The sequence below is a fragment of the Pristis pectinata genome, chromosome 12, assembly GCF_009764475.1.
Source record: "Pristis pectinata isolate sPriPec2 chromosome 12, sPriPec2.1.pri, whole genome shotgun sequence".
Classification (NCBI taxonomy): domain Eukaryota; kingdom Metazoa; phylum Chordata; class Chondrichthyes; order Rhinopristiformes; family Pristidae; genus Pristis; species Pristis pectinata.
The window spans coordinates 43100896-43113704 of record NC_067416.1 but is presented as its reverse complement, the minus strand read 5'-3'; the positions used below and the strand labels follow the sequence as shown (position 1 = coordinate 43113704).

At 42.7% G+C, this 12809-nt stretch overlaps 1 protein-coding gene across 1 annotated transcript in view; it reads right to left on the bottom strand.

Annotated features, from left to right (window-relative positions):
- Positions 1–11116, bottom strand: part of hk1 (hexokinase 1) — a 79509-nt gene extending 68393 nt beyond the window's left edge. The window contains exons 1-2 of the mRNA XM_052027599.1: positions 10680–11116; positions 1578–1740 (exon numbers count right to left, since the gene is read on the bottom strand). Of these exons, the coding sequence (XP_051883559.1) occupies positions 1578–1740; positions 10680–10742 (226 nt within the window). The 5' untranslated portion in view covers positions 10743–11116. The remainder of the gene's footprint in view (positions 1–1577; positions 1741–10679) is intronic.
- Positions 11117–12809: the final 1693 nt, after the last annotated feature.

Genomic DNA, 12809 nt, shown 5'->3' with positions numbered 1-12809 from the left:
AAAAAAGTTACCAGGCAGAAAGAAGTCCATCCAATCCACCTTTCTCCATCCAAAAACAATACTGAAGTTGTTGACTAAGTGTAGCAATCGGGCTGTGAAGATTAGCCTACATCACAACCAAACAGTAGGTGAGGCAAATCCCAATATCAGAAAGCATTGTGGACCATAGGAAGCCGTTGTGCCAAATATCCTTATCACATGGACTCTTGACCTCTCAATCCACCTTGTTATGACCTTGCACCTTATTGTCTACCTGCAATGCACTTCCTCTGTAGCTGTGACACTTTACTCCATATTCTGTTATTGTTTTTACCCCGTACTATCTCAATGCACTGTGTAATGAATTGATCTGTATGAACTGTATGCAAGACAACACAAGACAATAATAAACCAATACCACACACTATATCCCAAAATGTCCTCCTCTGAAACAAGACTATCTAACAGTGGATTTGAAGGAATTTATTCACTTCTACTTCTTCTGGGACAGTCTGTGCAACAGAATGGCCCCCCAAGTTTCTGAACTGTCCTCCACCACTTTAATAGGTTCCAGATCCCTGGCAGCAACCAGTTCATTTCCTCCATGGATATTCAATCCCTGTATACCACTATCCCACACCAGAATTATGAGAGCCCTCTGTTTCGATCTTGAACCAATTCCTCTCAACAACCATCCTCCTTCACCTGGCTGAAATTATGTTCACATTGAAATTCTCAGCAACATATTTTCTCTAAATCAAAGATGCTGTCATGGGGACCAACCACATGGCTCCAATCTCTCCCGTTATATTGATGACTGTATTGGCACTGCTTCCTCATTTCATACAAACAATCATCTATTCTGCCAATTTCAACTCATTCAGACAGTCCATAACGGACCTTTCCTTTTTGAATTTCTTATGTCCATCTCAGGGCACCACTATCCACAACAAGCCCACAAGTTACTGAAGGAGACCTCATCCCACACCATGTCCAATGTCCCACGTTCTGTGGCTCTTCTACACCTGATGCAACAACACCACTTTCCACATCAGATGTCTTTGTTATTCAGCAACTGTGGTTTCCCCTCCACCCTCATGGACGACCATCAGGACATCTTCAGGGTTTCAATCCAAAACGTCAACAATTCCTTCTCCCCACCCGCCCCCCACAGATGCTGCCAGACCCGCTGAGTTCCTCCAGCAGATTATTTCTTGCTCCCTCTATTCCTTCCTGTTCATGTGTCTGTCTAAATGCCTTACATATCTTTTACCACCTCCCCAGCAGCACATTCCAGGCACCTACCACTCTGTGTAAAAAAAACTTGCCTCACAAAACTTTAAATTTTCCCACTCTCACCTCAAACTCATGTTTGACCTTTCCATCCTGGGAAAAAAAACTCAGATTATCTACCCTATCTATGCCTCTCATAATTTTATATACTTCTATCGGGTCACCCCTCTGCAACCATCAATGCAATGTCAACACCAGATGTATATTCCCCTCCCCATTAAATCACCTCCACCCACAGCATCCTCCCATGCAGGAGATGCAGATTTTTCTATTGCAAGATGAATTCAGTATAGTCAGCACCTCACCTGATCCATCAGGAGTCGATCTAACAAAGGTGGGCAACATTTTGACTGTTGCTGTTGGGTTAGTGTCCCTCCCTAGTCCTTTCTCCATCTCAGTCCTGAACCGTGCCATCACATCAAGTAGGGTTTCATCTGAGAGGCGTGCTGCATATAGATATTTGTCAATCTGTTGAAAATAATAACAATATTTTATCAAGTTGTATTTACAGCCAAGAACACCTACTGAACAAGATGAATATAAAACGATGTGGTGCGCTTGTGCAGTGGCATAATGTGGATTAGAATGACCCACCACAGAAACCATTCTAAGCTTTGTGGTTAAAGCTCCTCCCTCATGAAACCCGAACTTTTCACAGTTCTGGGAGTTGCCTCATGACTTGTAAAGTCCACAGTGCAAAGGTGCAACATGTTCCCTTGTGAGTTCAAATTGAAAATCATGTATGTATACACACACACACGCAAAATCTCACTTAAGATGGACCTAATATAACTCAATGTAATAGCATGTGCAGAACAATCAGACTCTGATTCAATTTAATCAGAAGTTATCTTCATCTAATAATAGATAAAAATGTTATAGTTCCTCAGTGCTCTTTTTCACATTAATAACATTAATTCAGTCTCTGCTCAGCTTACTTCCCTACATCCAAGTACCTCCAAAAACAATTCCTCTCTAAAACTCCATCTCCCCACATCTGTATTTGAGGTTTTATTTCTCACTGTACAGAGCGAGATTCACTGGGAGTTTATATTACTACCGTAAATGGGGACAATACAATAGCACAACAGATATTGCTACAGCCTCACAGCTCTAGTGACTCAGGTTCAATTCCAGCTGCTGGTGCAGTCTGAAGGGAATTTGCATGTTTTCTTCACAACTGCATTGGTTTCCCCCGGGTGCCCTGGTTTCCTTCCATATCCCACAGACACTTTGGACGATGGGTTAATTAACCACTGTAAATTACCTCTTGCTGTAGGTGGATAGCAGGAGGATCAGGGTGGAGTTGATGGGTATGCAAGAGAACAGGTTACAAGGAAATAAGAAGGGAAAGAGGTTGATGGGTTTGCTCTGAGAGCTGGTATAGACTCAGTGGGCCAAATGGCCCCTTTCCACGTCATGGGGAAAATATGGAAAGATTACCCCTCACTGCAAGTAAGTAGCAAAATGAATCAAAGGGGAGTAAGTGGGTCTGTGAGAGAGAGCAAGAAGGTGCAAGAGTGCGAAGAATTGGAACTAATGGGATTTCTCTGCTGGGAGACAATATGGGCCTGATGGAACAAATGGTCTTCTCGGCTGTAATACTTAACAATGCAATGAATGTGAAGTATTTCAGTTGCTGAGGAAAAACTATAATACTCCTTCAATATACAGAATACCAGCTCATTAACAACTTATTTCTAGTGGAAAAACATGCATTATAGCATTATGCTTCTTCAAACAATGTAAAAGTAATGCTTTCTCCTCGATTGCCTTTGTGCGAGGTGTGCCAAGGTTTCTGCGCCATTACAAAGCAGTAGTGAAACCTCATTGACCCACGTGGCGATATTCCAATCATGCTAAACTTGTCAAAGTAAGAAGCTGCTTGAGATTTAAAAGAACACCTCTGAAATTTACCAAGCTTTTCCTCTGAGAAATAACCAAACAGATTGCAAAATAGACCAAGTAAATTATTTGACTGACTAATATCCTAGGAACAGATAGACTATTTAGCACCTGAAGTGTCTTGAACTGTTTGACCATAGCAGGATGGCTTTATACCCTCTTTACCCACATGGGTTCCACATCCATACCAAACAATAGTCTTTCAATCTCACCTGAAAGTTCCCATTGGCCTCAGGTATCCACAGCTATTGGTTCCAAATTCCCTCACCCTTCTTAGGTTCATTCAGAAATTAAACATCTCTAACTAAAGATGATGGAACCTCGTTCCGGATTTCATCAGATCATCCCCATCTTCCAAACTCAATGAAGTACAAGCTATTGTCTGTGCAACCTGTTTTCCAATTTAATCTCAGCATCTCTCTGGTCAGAGTGCAGTACCACCCTAGACCAATGCACCTCCACCACCATTCCATGCCCACAGTGCTTCAAGTGGGATCTGACCAAGACTACGTACAACTAGAGCATCACCTCTTCTCCTTCCCCTTGCATTTCAATCCCAATGGATAAAGTGTGGGGAGTGCATGTTTCCCAACAAGTGGCATGGGGTCAGGTAGCCCTATATTTATGGGGTTAGGCCCAAAGTTCACATTTTTATGACACAGGAGGCCATTCAGCCCATCAAGTCCATGCCAGTTCTCACAGCAATCCCATTCTTCCACTTGTAAATTATTCTCTCACACATGCCGATTAATATCCCCTTGACTCTCCCACCAGCCACCAATACTTGCAATGGCCAATTAACCTAACAACCAGCATATCTTTGGAATTAGCAAGGAAACTGCAGCACCCAGGAAAAACCCATACAGTCACAGAGAGAACATGCAAACTCTACACAGGCAACACCCCAGGTCAGAACCAAACAGGTCACTGGAGCCATGAGACAACTGGACTATCTATTCTCCATCAGGATGGGGCAGGGAGGAGGTTTGATCTGTACTCAACTGGAACAGGAAAGTTCAAGTTAATTGGAAATTTCCTTCCATTGTTACACTGAGGAGGTGAGGGTATTTGCTTTTGATGGAATCAACATGGATTTTATTAAGACTGTTGACAAAACCCCACTTAGCAGACCGGTCAAAAAAGTAGTCGTCCAGGAGAAGGTGACAAATTGGGTTCGAAAGCATCTCAGTGGCAGGTAACAAATTGTAATGGTTGTCAGGCTTTTCTATGACTGGAAGGCTGCTCCACAGGGCTCAGTTCCTTGCTTTTTGCAACACATGTTAATGATTTATACTGGAATATAGGGGAATTGATAAAATAAGTTTGCAAATTATACAAAAGCTGGCCATGCAGTTGGCCACGAGGAAAGCTTTAGACTATAGACTATACATGGCCTGGTCAGTTCCACAGAAAAGCAGTAACTGTAATTTAATACAAAGAAGTGCTATATATTTTACATAGAACAGTACAGCCCAGTACGGGCCCTTCAGCCCATGATGTTGTGCCAACCTATTCAATTCTTTCAATTCAACCTTATCCCATTCAACCTATCCCCCTCACTACTTCACCTTCCATAACCCTCTATTTTCCTTTCCTCCACGTGCCTATCTAAGAGTCTCTTAAGTGACCCTATCGTATCGGCCCCTACCACCACCCCCAGCAGTGCATTCCAGGCACCCACCACTCTCTGTGTGTGAAAAACCTTCCTCTGACATGTCCCCTGAACTTTCCTCCACGCACCTTAAACGGGTGACTTCTAGTATTGTGCAGTTGCAACGAGACAAGGAAAAAATACAATAAACCAAAGGGCATTGAGAGAGAACATGTCCACAGATCCTTAAAAGGTAGCAGGATACGTCGATAAGGTGGTTGAAAAGACACATGGGGTGCTTTCCTTCAATTAGCCTCAACAAAGAATACAAGAGCTGGGAGGATATGCTCGAACCGTATTCAACATTGGTAATGTGGATGGTCCTGGTCAGCGCAATAGAGGTGCAAGACAGGATGTAAAGGATATTTATGAGGATGTTAAGGATATTTATGAGGATGTTAATAGAATTGAGGCAGGAGTTATTTTCTTTGAAACAAAGGAGGCAGAGGAGTCTAGGTAGAAGAAATCAGAGGGACCTAGGTGGAGGAAATCAGAGGGACTTATGGTTTTTAGCTCAACAACCAGGAAGCTTCAATACCGGGAAGGCACGGTAGTGTAGTGGTTAGCATAACGCTATTACAGCGCCATCGACCTGGGTTCAATTCTGGCCGCTGTCTGTAAGGAATTTGTACATTCTCTCCATGTCTGCGTGGGTTTCCTCTGGGTGCTCCAGTTTCCTCCCACATTCCAAAGATATACGGGTCAGGAAGTTGAGGGCACGCTATGTTGGCGGCGGAAGCGTGGTGACACTTGCGGGCTGCCCCCAGAACACTCTATGCAAAAGATGCATTTCACTGTGTGTTTCGATGTACATGTGATTAATAAAGATTTCTTAGCTTACTTAAAGTAATTGGTAGAAAAATTTATATGGAGCTGAAGAAGAAATGTTTTCATCCACAGAGTGGTGTGGGTCAGGACCTCGGCCTTAAAGGACGGTGGAGGCAGAAACCTCAAACCCTTTTGACCAATAAGGATGCTGAAAGTAGTGCAGCTGCCTCACAGCTCCAGTGACTTGGGTTCAGTCCCTGCCTCTTGTGTTATGTGTGTTGAGAGTCTGCGTATTCCCTCCATGACTGCATGGGTTTCCCCCAGGTGCTTCGTTTTGCCCTACATCCCAAAGAAGGTTGGTAGGTTTAACTGGCCACTGCAAATTGCCCCTAGTGTAGTATGATGGTTGGAGAATCAGGGGTCATTAATGGGCAAGCGAGAAAGGATAGGTTACAGGGAAGTGGGAGAATAGGATTGATGGGGGTCGTTTGAGGAGCTGACACGAACTCGATGGCCTCTCTCAGTGTCTCAAGGAGATGTGAATGTGAATACCACAGTTAACTAGTGCAAAAGTAGTTGAAGACTGACATGGAACAGCCTCGTTCTGTGTTGTCAATTTTCTACGGTACACTGATTGTCACTGTGTTCAAGAAGACTTTGCTGTTGTTTTGTACACAGGTTAACAGGTTTCCTGTTCAACAAGAGGGGACTGCAAAAGACTAAGGTTCCTCTGCCATGCTTTGCTGCTCGCTGATAGGGAGAATTATGCTCAGCCAAGCCGATGCAAGGGGTAAATTTTAACCTGACTGACCACAATATCTAGCTTTTCAATGTTGAGAAACATCTTCCCAGCAACAAGAAAAGCGAATATGAATATATTCAAGAGTTAGGTGAAAATTATCCAATCACTATTTTAACCGTCTAGGTTCCTTGCTCTTACCAGCCAGGTAGCAACTAAGTATGGCTGCAAAATTTTGCCACAAGTTTCATTGTCCAAGTTTTGGATTAACTTCTCTGCACATCACCCTGTCTCCACACAATACAGTTCTCCACACAAACACTGCCCCTTTTCCTTGTTACAGAAGTTAGTGTATTGTCCCGAGGCCAAAGAGAGGGAACCATACCTGTGACTGTGCTGTAATGTCACTGTTTAAAGCGAGTCTCTGAAATGCTCCACAGCTTATTCAATACACTCACCATCTTAGTTCAGCATCAGCCATTTCATTTAACTATGTAGTGAAGATACAGGCTGTCCCTGGGTAATGAACAGGTTCTGTTTTTGCAGATATATATGACTCAATTTTGTCTACACGTCAAAAAATTGACAAAAATCACTCGATATGCTAACCATACCTCCACAGTATTGTAATGAATGGCGCTAAAAGTACACAAGACCAATAAGGAAGTACAATTACTAAAAGTGGACACAGAGCTTGTTTGTACAGTATGGGAATCCATCAGTCAGGCATTCGTAACTCAGGAATGGCCTGCAACAGAGTTCTGCTGTGATGATAGGAGATACCTGCTGAATGGCAGGCAAATGTAATGTCCCCAGATCAATAGTGTGTCAACATCTTGATTTGTAAATGATGAAAGACAACTGCTAAGGTTTGAGGATGTACAAGATGCTCAATGAATCCAAAACAACCTACTTAGGGAAGGCATAAATTGGCTAATGAACTGAAAATAATGGACTTGATGAACTGAGAAGAGCTGGGGCGTGAAAGCTCCATTTCCTTAGCCACATTTAACTGGCAATTCATTCTTTACCACTCTTGGTTGTTTCACTATCAGAATTTTGAGCTGATTGCCAAGTCCACCATTCCATTACAGTTCTGAGGGAGAGATTTATTTGTTCAAGGAACATGAATATTGTTGACAAAGCTCTTCATCCTTAAACATCCCCCTAGGGCATTAAGAATCATCGGTGTTGGTGGATCTGGTGTCACATGGGCCAGACTGGGTAAGCATGCCTTTCTGTGGTAGGGAACTATATGAGATGTATGATTATAGTAATATGGTTGCTTCACAGTCACTGTTACTGTGACTAGATTTTATTCCAAATTTATTTATTAACTTGGACTTAAATTCCAACTCATATCTTAGTGGTCCTTAACCAGGGCTCCCATTCTCCTAGTTAAGGTCACGTTCCAAATGTCTGCTGCCTGCATCCAAATTGTATCCAGTTCTAGTCACTTAATCACACTTGTGGTCCAGGCTGACAAAAATGGTACAAGCACATTAGATGCACTGTATTAAATTCTCGTCTTCATATCCTTTTAAAGCCTAGCCCTTCCATGTCTCCATAACCTTCTCCAGTCATACAATGCTCACATCACCTGTTCTCCTCTCAATCTGGCCTCTTGATGATTCCGTTTTAATTATTACCCAATTACTGACTCATTTACAGTTGCTAAGGCCCTAAATTATGAAATTCTTTCCTTAATCATGTGTTCCTTAAAAACGGTATCTTTGACCATCCTTTTTAAAAACACTTGCCCTTGGCATCAAAATTGGTTTCTCATAACTCTCTTTTGTTAGAAGTGCAACATAAATACAATTTGTTTTTTAGTTAAAAATTCTGTGATGATTCCTCCCTCAACCAACAGGAACTGTTAACTTGAATTTTCATTTCATTTTTGCATACATTATTAGCATTAACACACAAGCACAGATATTACATTGTCACATTTTAATTGCATTAACACTGTATTCTGGGTCATCCTGGTGCTATGGAACTTCCCACAAAAATCAAGATCTTCAACAGGATGGTTCACAGAACACTGTTGTCAGGTGTCCCTGTGTCAGCAAAACTCAGCCAGTGTGATCTCACAGCCAGTTTCAAGAGGAATATACCACAATTCAAACAGCATTTCTCCAGTTACAGCTCCTTAACGAATGTAATGATGGGAAGGTAGGGTGTCACAGAAGAGTGCTACCAAGAGGTCAGAGCCAAAGCTTGGTGAAGAACAGTGTCTTCAGGGGACATGTTCTTTCAACGAGGGGGTCATGGTGATGATCTAGGAGGTTACCAGGGAGATCTCTGCAGGGACAATACCTTGAGTGCAGCAAATGACTCATAAGTTGTGTCCCTGGAGAGATCACCTCAGGGCAACCTCAGGGATCACAGGCCCTCTCTTCCTGCTCCTGTGGACTAAAGGAAGGATAGATAAATGAGCACAAAGCTTGATGATCATCCTGATGCTGCAGCAAACATGAGATTGGAGAGATCAGAAGCAAGAACAGCAGCCTGAAATGACCCAATGCAGCCACACACAAAGTGGCCATCAGGATGAGAGTGAGTTGGGCAGGTGCACAGGCAAAAACGTGAGGCTGGTTTGAGGTCACAGTGATAAATTAGAACTGTCGTTAGAATTCTCAGTAAATTAAGAACTGTAATTTTGGATTCCACACTACTGTTGACGTTATTTGGAGATCTTCACACTAGCAAAAGAAGGTATCAATATTGCTGACAAGTCAGGAGTAGATTTTCCTGAGAGTGGAAATGGGTAAAATATTGCTCAACACCAAGTTAAAATGATTTTGAATTCCAAAGCTTGGAGTTGTGCAAAGTCACGGAATGAAAACTAAACTATCAGCTTATAATCATTTTTGAAAAGGAATTATTTACAGATTATAAAAACTGAGAAAGAGACTTAACAAATGCAGCTGCACTGTGCTCACATGTTACATACTCTTCTCATTCAGAATACAACACTTTGGATGCACTAGGCCACAATAAGGAGATGAAAGTTCAAGTAGCTGAATGGGTTTTCTGTAGGGACAATATATTGTGCAAAAGTCTCAGAAAACTGTGTGAGCTTCCCACTATATACAGGCAGCACAACTGATATGGTCAATATCAGATCAACTGTTTGAGCTCCATGGACTGAGTTAACAAATGCGATTGCTTTAAAGGTCAGAGGTGGGGAATCCTCTTTCTCCAGTTTGTGAAGTGGTTTATTAAACCAAATATTGCAGATGAATAATTAAAATCACATTCCTTTGTCAGATTTAGTCCAGCATGGGTTTGCAAGCCAGTGAAAGTGTGTCATTCAAACCAATGAGCTAAACAGCAGGCTATAGAGGGTACAATAGCTGCGTTAAAAAACTACTTGGCCTGAAGAAAAGGGAGTGGTGAAATGACCTCACGAACAAACTACTGGCATTAAGATGGTGCATAAAGGTCATCATTTGTTAAACAGGCCCAAGGCAAAGCAGAATAGAATAGTTCGGAATTCTTCCATAAATCCTTTGTTTCAGCTTCTTTGGAGTAAATCTTAATACTGTTTTGTGACAATTGCTGTTTTATTTTAGCTGTAGACACTTGTTTCTGTTTCTCAGCTTTCATAATTTACCTAATATAACATAATTATTTAAATTAGTGAGAGTTATGGCAATATCTCTCCCAGGGAAAAAAAACAGTATTTACATTGGTTTAAACGGTATCATTCAAATCAGTTAACTCCCATTAATAATGAATTTGATGCAGCTCAGCCAGTATTTCCTGCTTTCATTTTAGGTTTTCCAGCATCCAAATTATTTCGTTTTTGAATTCATTAATAATGCTGCTTTCTGGCACATCCAACACTGAAATGAAATTTGGTGGGCAAGAGTTAAAGCTTTTTAAACAGGAATCCTAAGCAAGGCCCTTGTGCGTTGGTACTTACTATGGAAAGAAGGGCAAAAGCCGGCAGAAAACAATTCCGTAGATTTTAAACTTCCAAAAAAAAATAATGTATACACACATGATCTTTGGTCACCACCAGCCCCTAGATTATAAAAAGCAAAGCATCCGCCAACATAAAACAGCCCTCTCTGTACAGTATGAATGACACCGCCATGCTGGTTTCAAGGACACTGCAGTGAGATTAAGGAAGCCATTACAAATCCTTTCAGAATTATATTCCTAGATCAGATTGCAAAAGTAGCAATATAAATTTAACAGATAAACCCCCGTTTCACTCGTTATACCTCATTTCCTGCGACTAACAGGGCATTCAAATAAAGTAGATCCCCTGGCTTAAAATTCACATATAAAGGATACATTGACGCAAATAATGATGCGAACAAGAAAGCTCACCTTTTTAACTTGATCGGCCTTTAATTCTGTGAAGAAATAGGCCAAAACTTGTGCGGCTATCATCCTGCCGGGGTTGTGAAGGGCTCAAACGCCTGGAAGGGGAAGTTCGGGGCGGCCCTCGGTGAGCAGGAAGAAAGGGGGGGGGGGGGTGTATCCTCTTCACAACCCTGGCACCCACTTCCTTCTCCCCGCCACAGGTCGAGATGCAGCGACCGTTTCGGGACGATATGGCAGCAGCCCAGAAACAACTCACTTCCTGTGTTGTAATCGGCTTGTAGAAAGCGCCCTTGCTGTATAAGGCAAGAAGAAGTCTGGAGCTGTGAGTGGCTGCACCCACCGTCTCCACGCAGGAAGCCACTCAGCTGTGGGGGTGAGTGAATGCACGTTCCTCACGTCCGAACACCAATGCTTGGCATCCAGTGACCGTGGCTCCAGATGCTGTGGCCAGTTTCACCAGGTCTTCTGAATTATAGAGCCAAATTAACATAAGGCTATCAAACAAGTATCGCTGGTGCGTGTCTTGAATAAAAAGACTTCTCTTCAAAAATGATTTGGCACAATTTATTCCTCGACTCCCTACCATCCAAGACAGTCTGGAACTTATGATTTTTGAGACCTAATTTGTTTGCACTACAGCTAACCTTGCAAAATAAATGATTTGGACTGTGAAGTGCGTGGCAGGCACAGGGTTATAAACACCACATTGTAATCTGAGAACATCTCGGGACCTGGTGTTCTCCAGATGGACGGGCGACTCCGGACAACAGAGGGGAAAAGTATACCCAACATCACCCTCATCCTGATGGCCACCTTCACGTATGGCTGAGTCAAGCTCTGTGTAGGATAACTAAGGAGAGGGTAGGTCACGGATAAAGGAGAGAATTTGTGCTTGGAGTCAGAGCAAGTGGCTGAGGTACTAAATGAGAACTTTGCGTCAGTATTTACCAAGGAGAAGGAATTGGAGGATAGTGAGAATAGAGTGGGGCGTGCTAATGTGCTGGGACATTTTGAGGTTAAGGAGGAGGTAGTGCTGGGTCTTCTGAAAAGCATTAAGGTGGATAAGTCCCCAGGGACTGATGGCATAGATCCCAGAATATTGAAAGAAACAAGTGAGGCGATTGCTGAGGCTTTGACAACAATCTTTGTGTCATCACTAGCAAAAGGCGAGGTTTCGGAGGACTGGAGAGTAGCAAATGTTGTGCCTTTGTTCAAGATGGGAAGTAGGGATAATCCAAGTAATTATAGGCCAGTGAGCCTCCTGTCAGTGGCAGGGAAGCTATTGGAGAGGCTACTGAGGAATAGGATTTATGCACATTTGGAATGGCATGGCCTGCTTAGTGACAGTCAGCGTGGCTTTGTGCAGGGCAGGTCATGTCTTACAAACTTGATTGATTTTTTTTGAGGAGGTGCCAAAGGAGCTTGATGAGGGTAAGGTAGTGGACGTTATCTACATGGACTTTAGTAAAAGCATTTGACAAGGTCCCTCATGGTAGGTTGATTCAGAAATAAAGATGCATGGGATCCAGGCTGAATTGCAAATTTGGATTTGGAACTGACTTGCCCCTAGAAGACAGAGAGTAGGGGTGGAAGGCTGTTATTCTGGCTGGAGGTCCGTGACCACTGGTGTTCTGCAAGGGTCGGTGCTGGGACCTCTGTTGTCTGTGATATATATCGATGATTTGGATGAAAATGTAGATGGGTGGGTCAGCAAGTTTGGTGGAGTTGTGGACAGTGTAAAGGACTATCAAAGAAATATAGATCAGTTACAGAGAAGTGGCAGGTGGAGTTTAATCTGGGCAAGTGTGAGGTGTTGAACTTTGGCAGGTCAAATGAAAGGAGAAAGTATACAGTTAATGGTAGGCCCCTTAATAGCATTGAGATACAGAGGGATCTTGGGGTCCAGGTACGTAATTCACTGAAAGTGGCTACGCAAGTGGATAAGATGATAAAGAAGGCGTATGGAAGCTTGCCTTCATTGGTGGGGGTGTTGTGTAAGGAAGCCATGCTGCAGCTATGTAAAACTTTAGTCAGACTGCACTTGGGGTATTGTGTGCAGTTCTGGTTGCCCCATTAGAGGGGGTATGTAGAGATTGTGGAAAGGGTGCAGAAGAGGTTTACTAGGATGCTGCC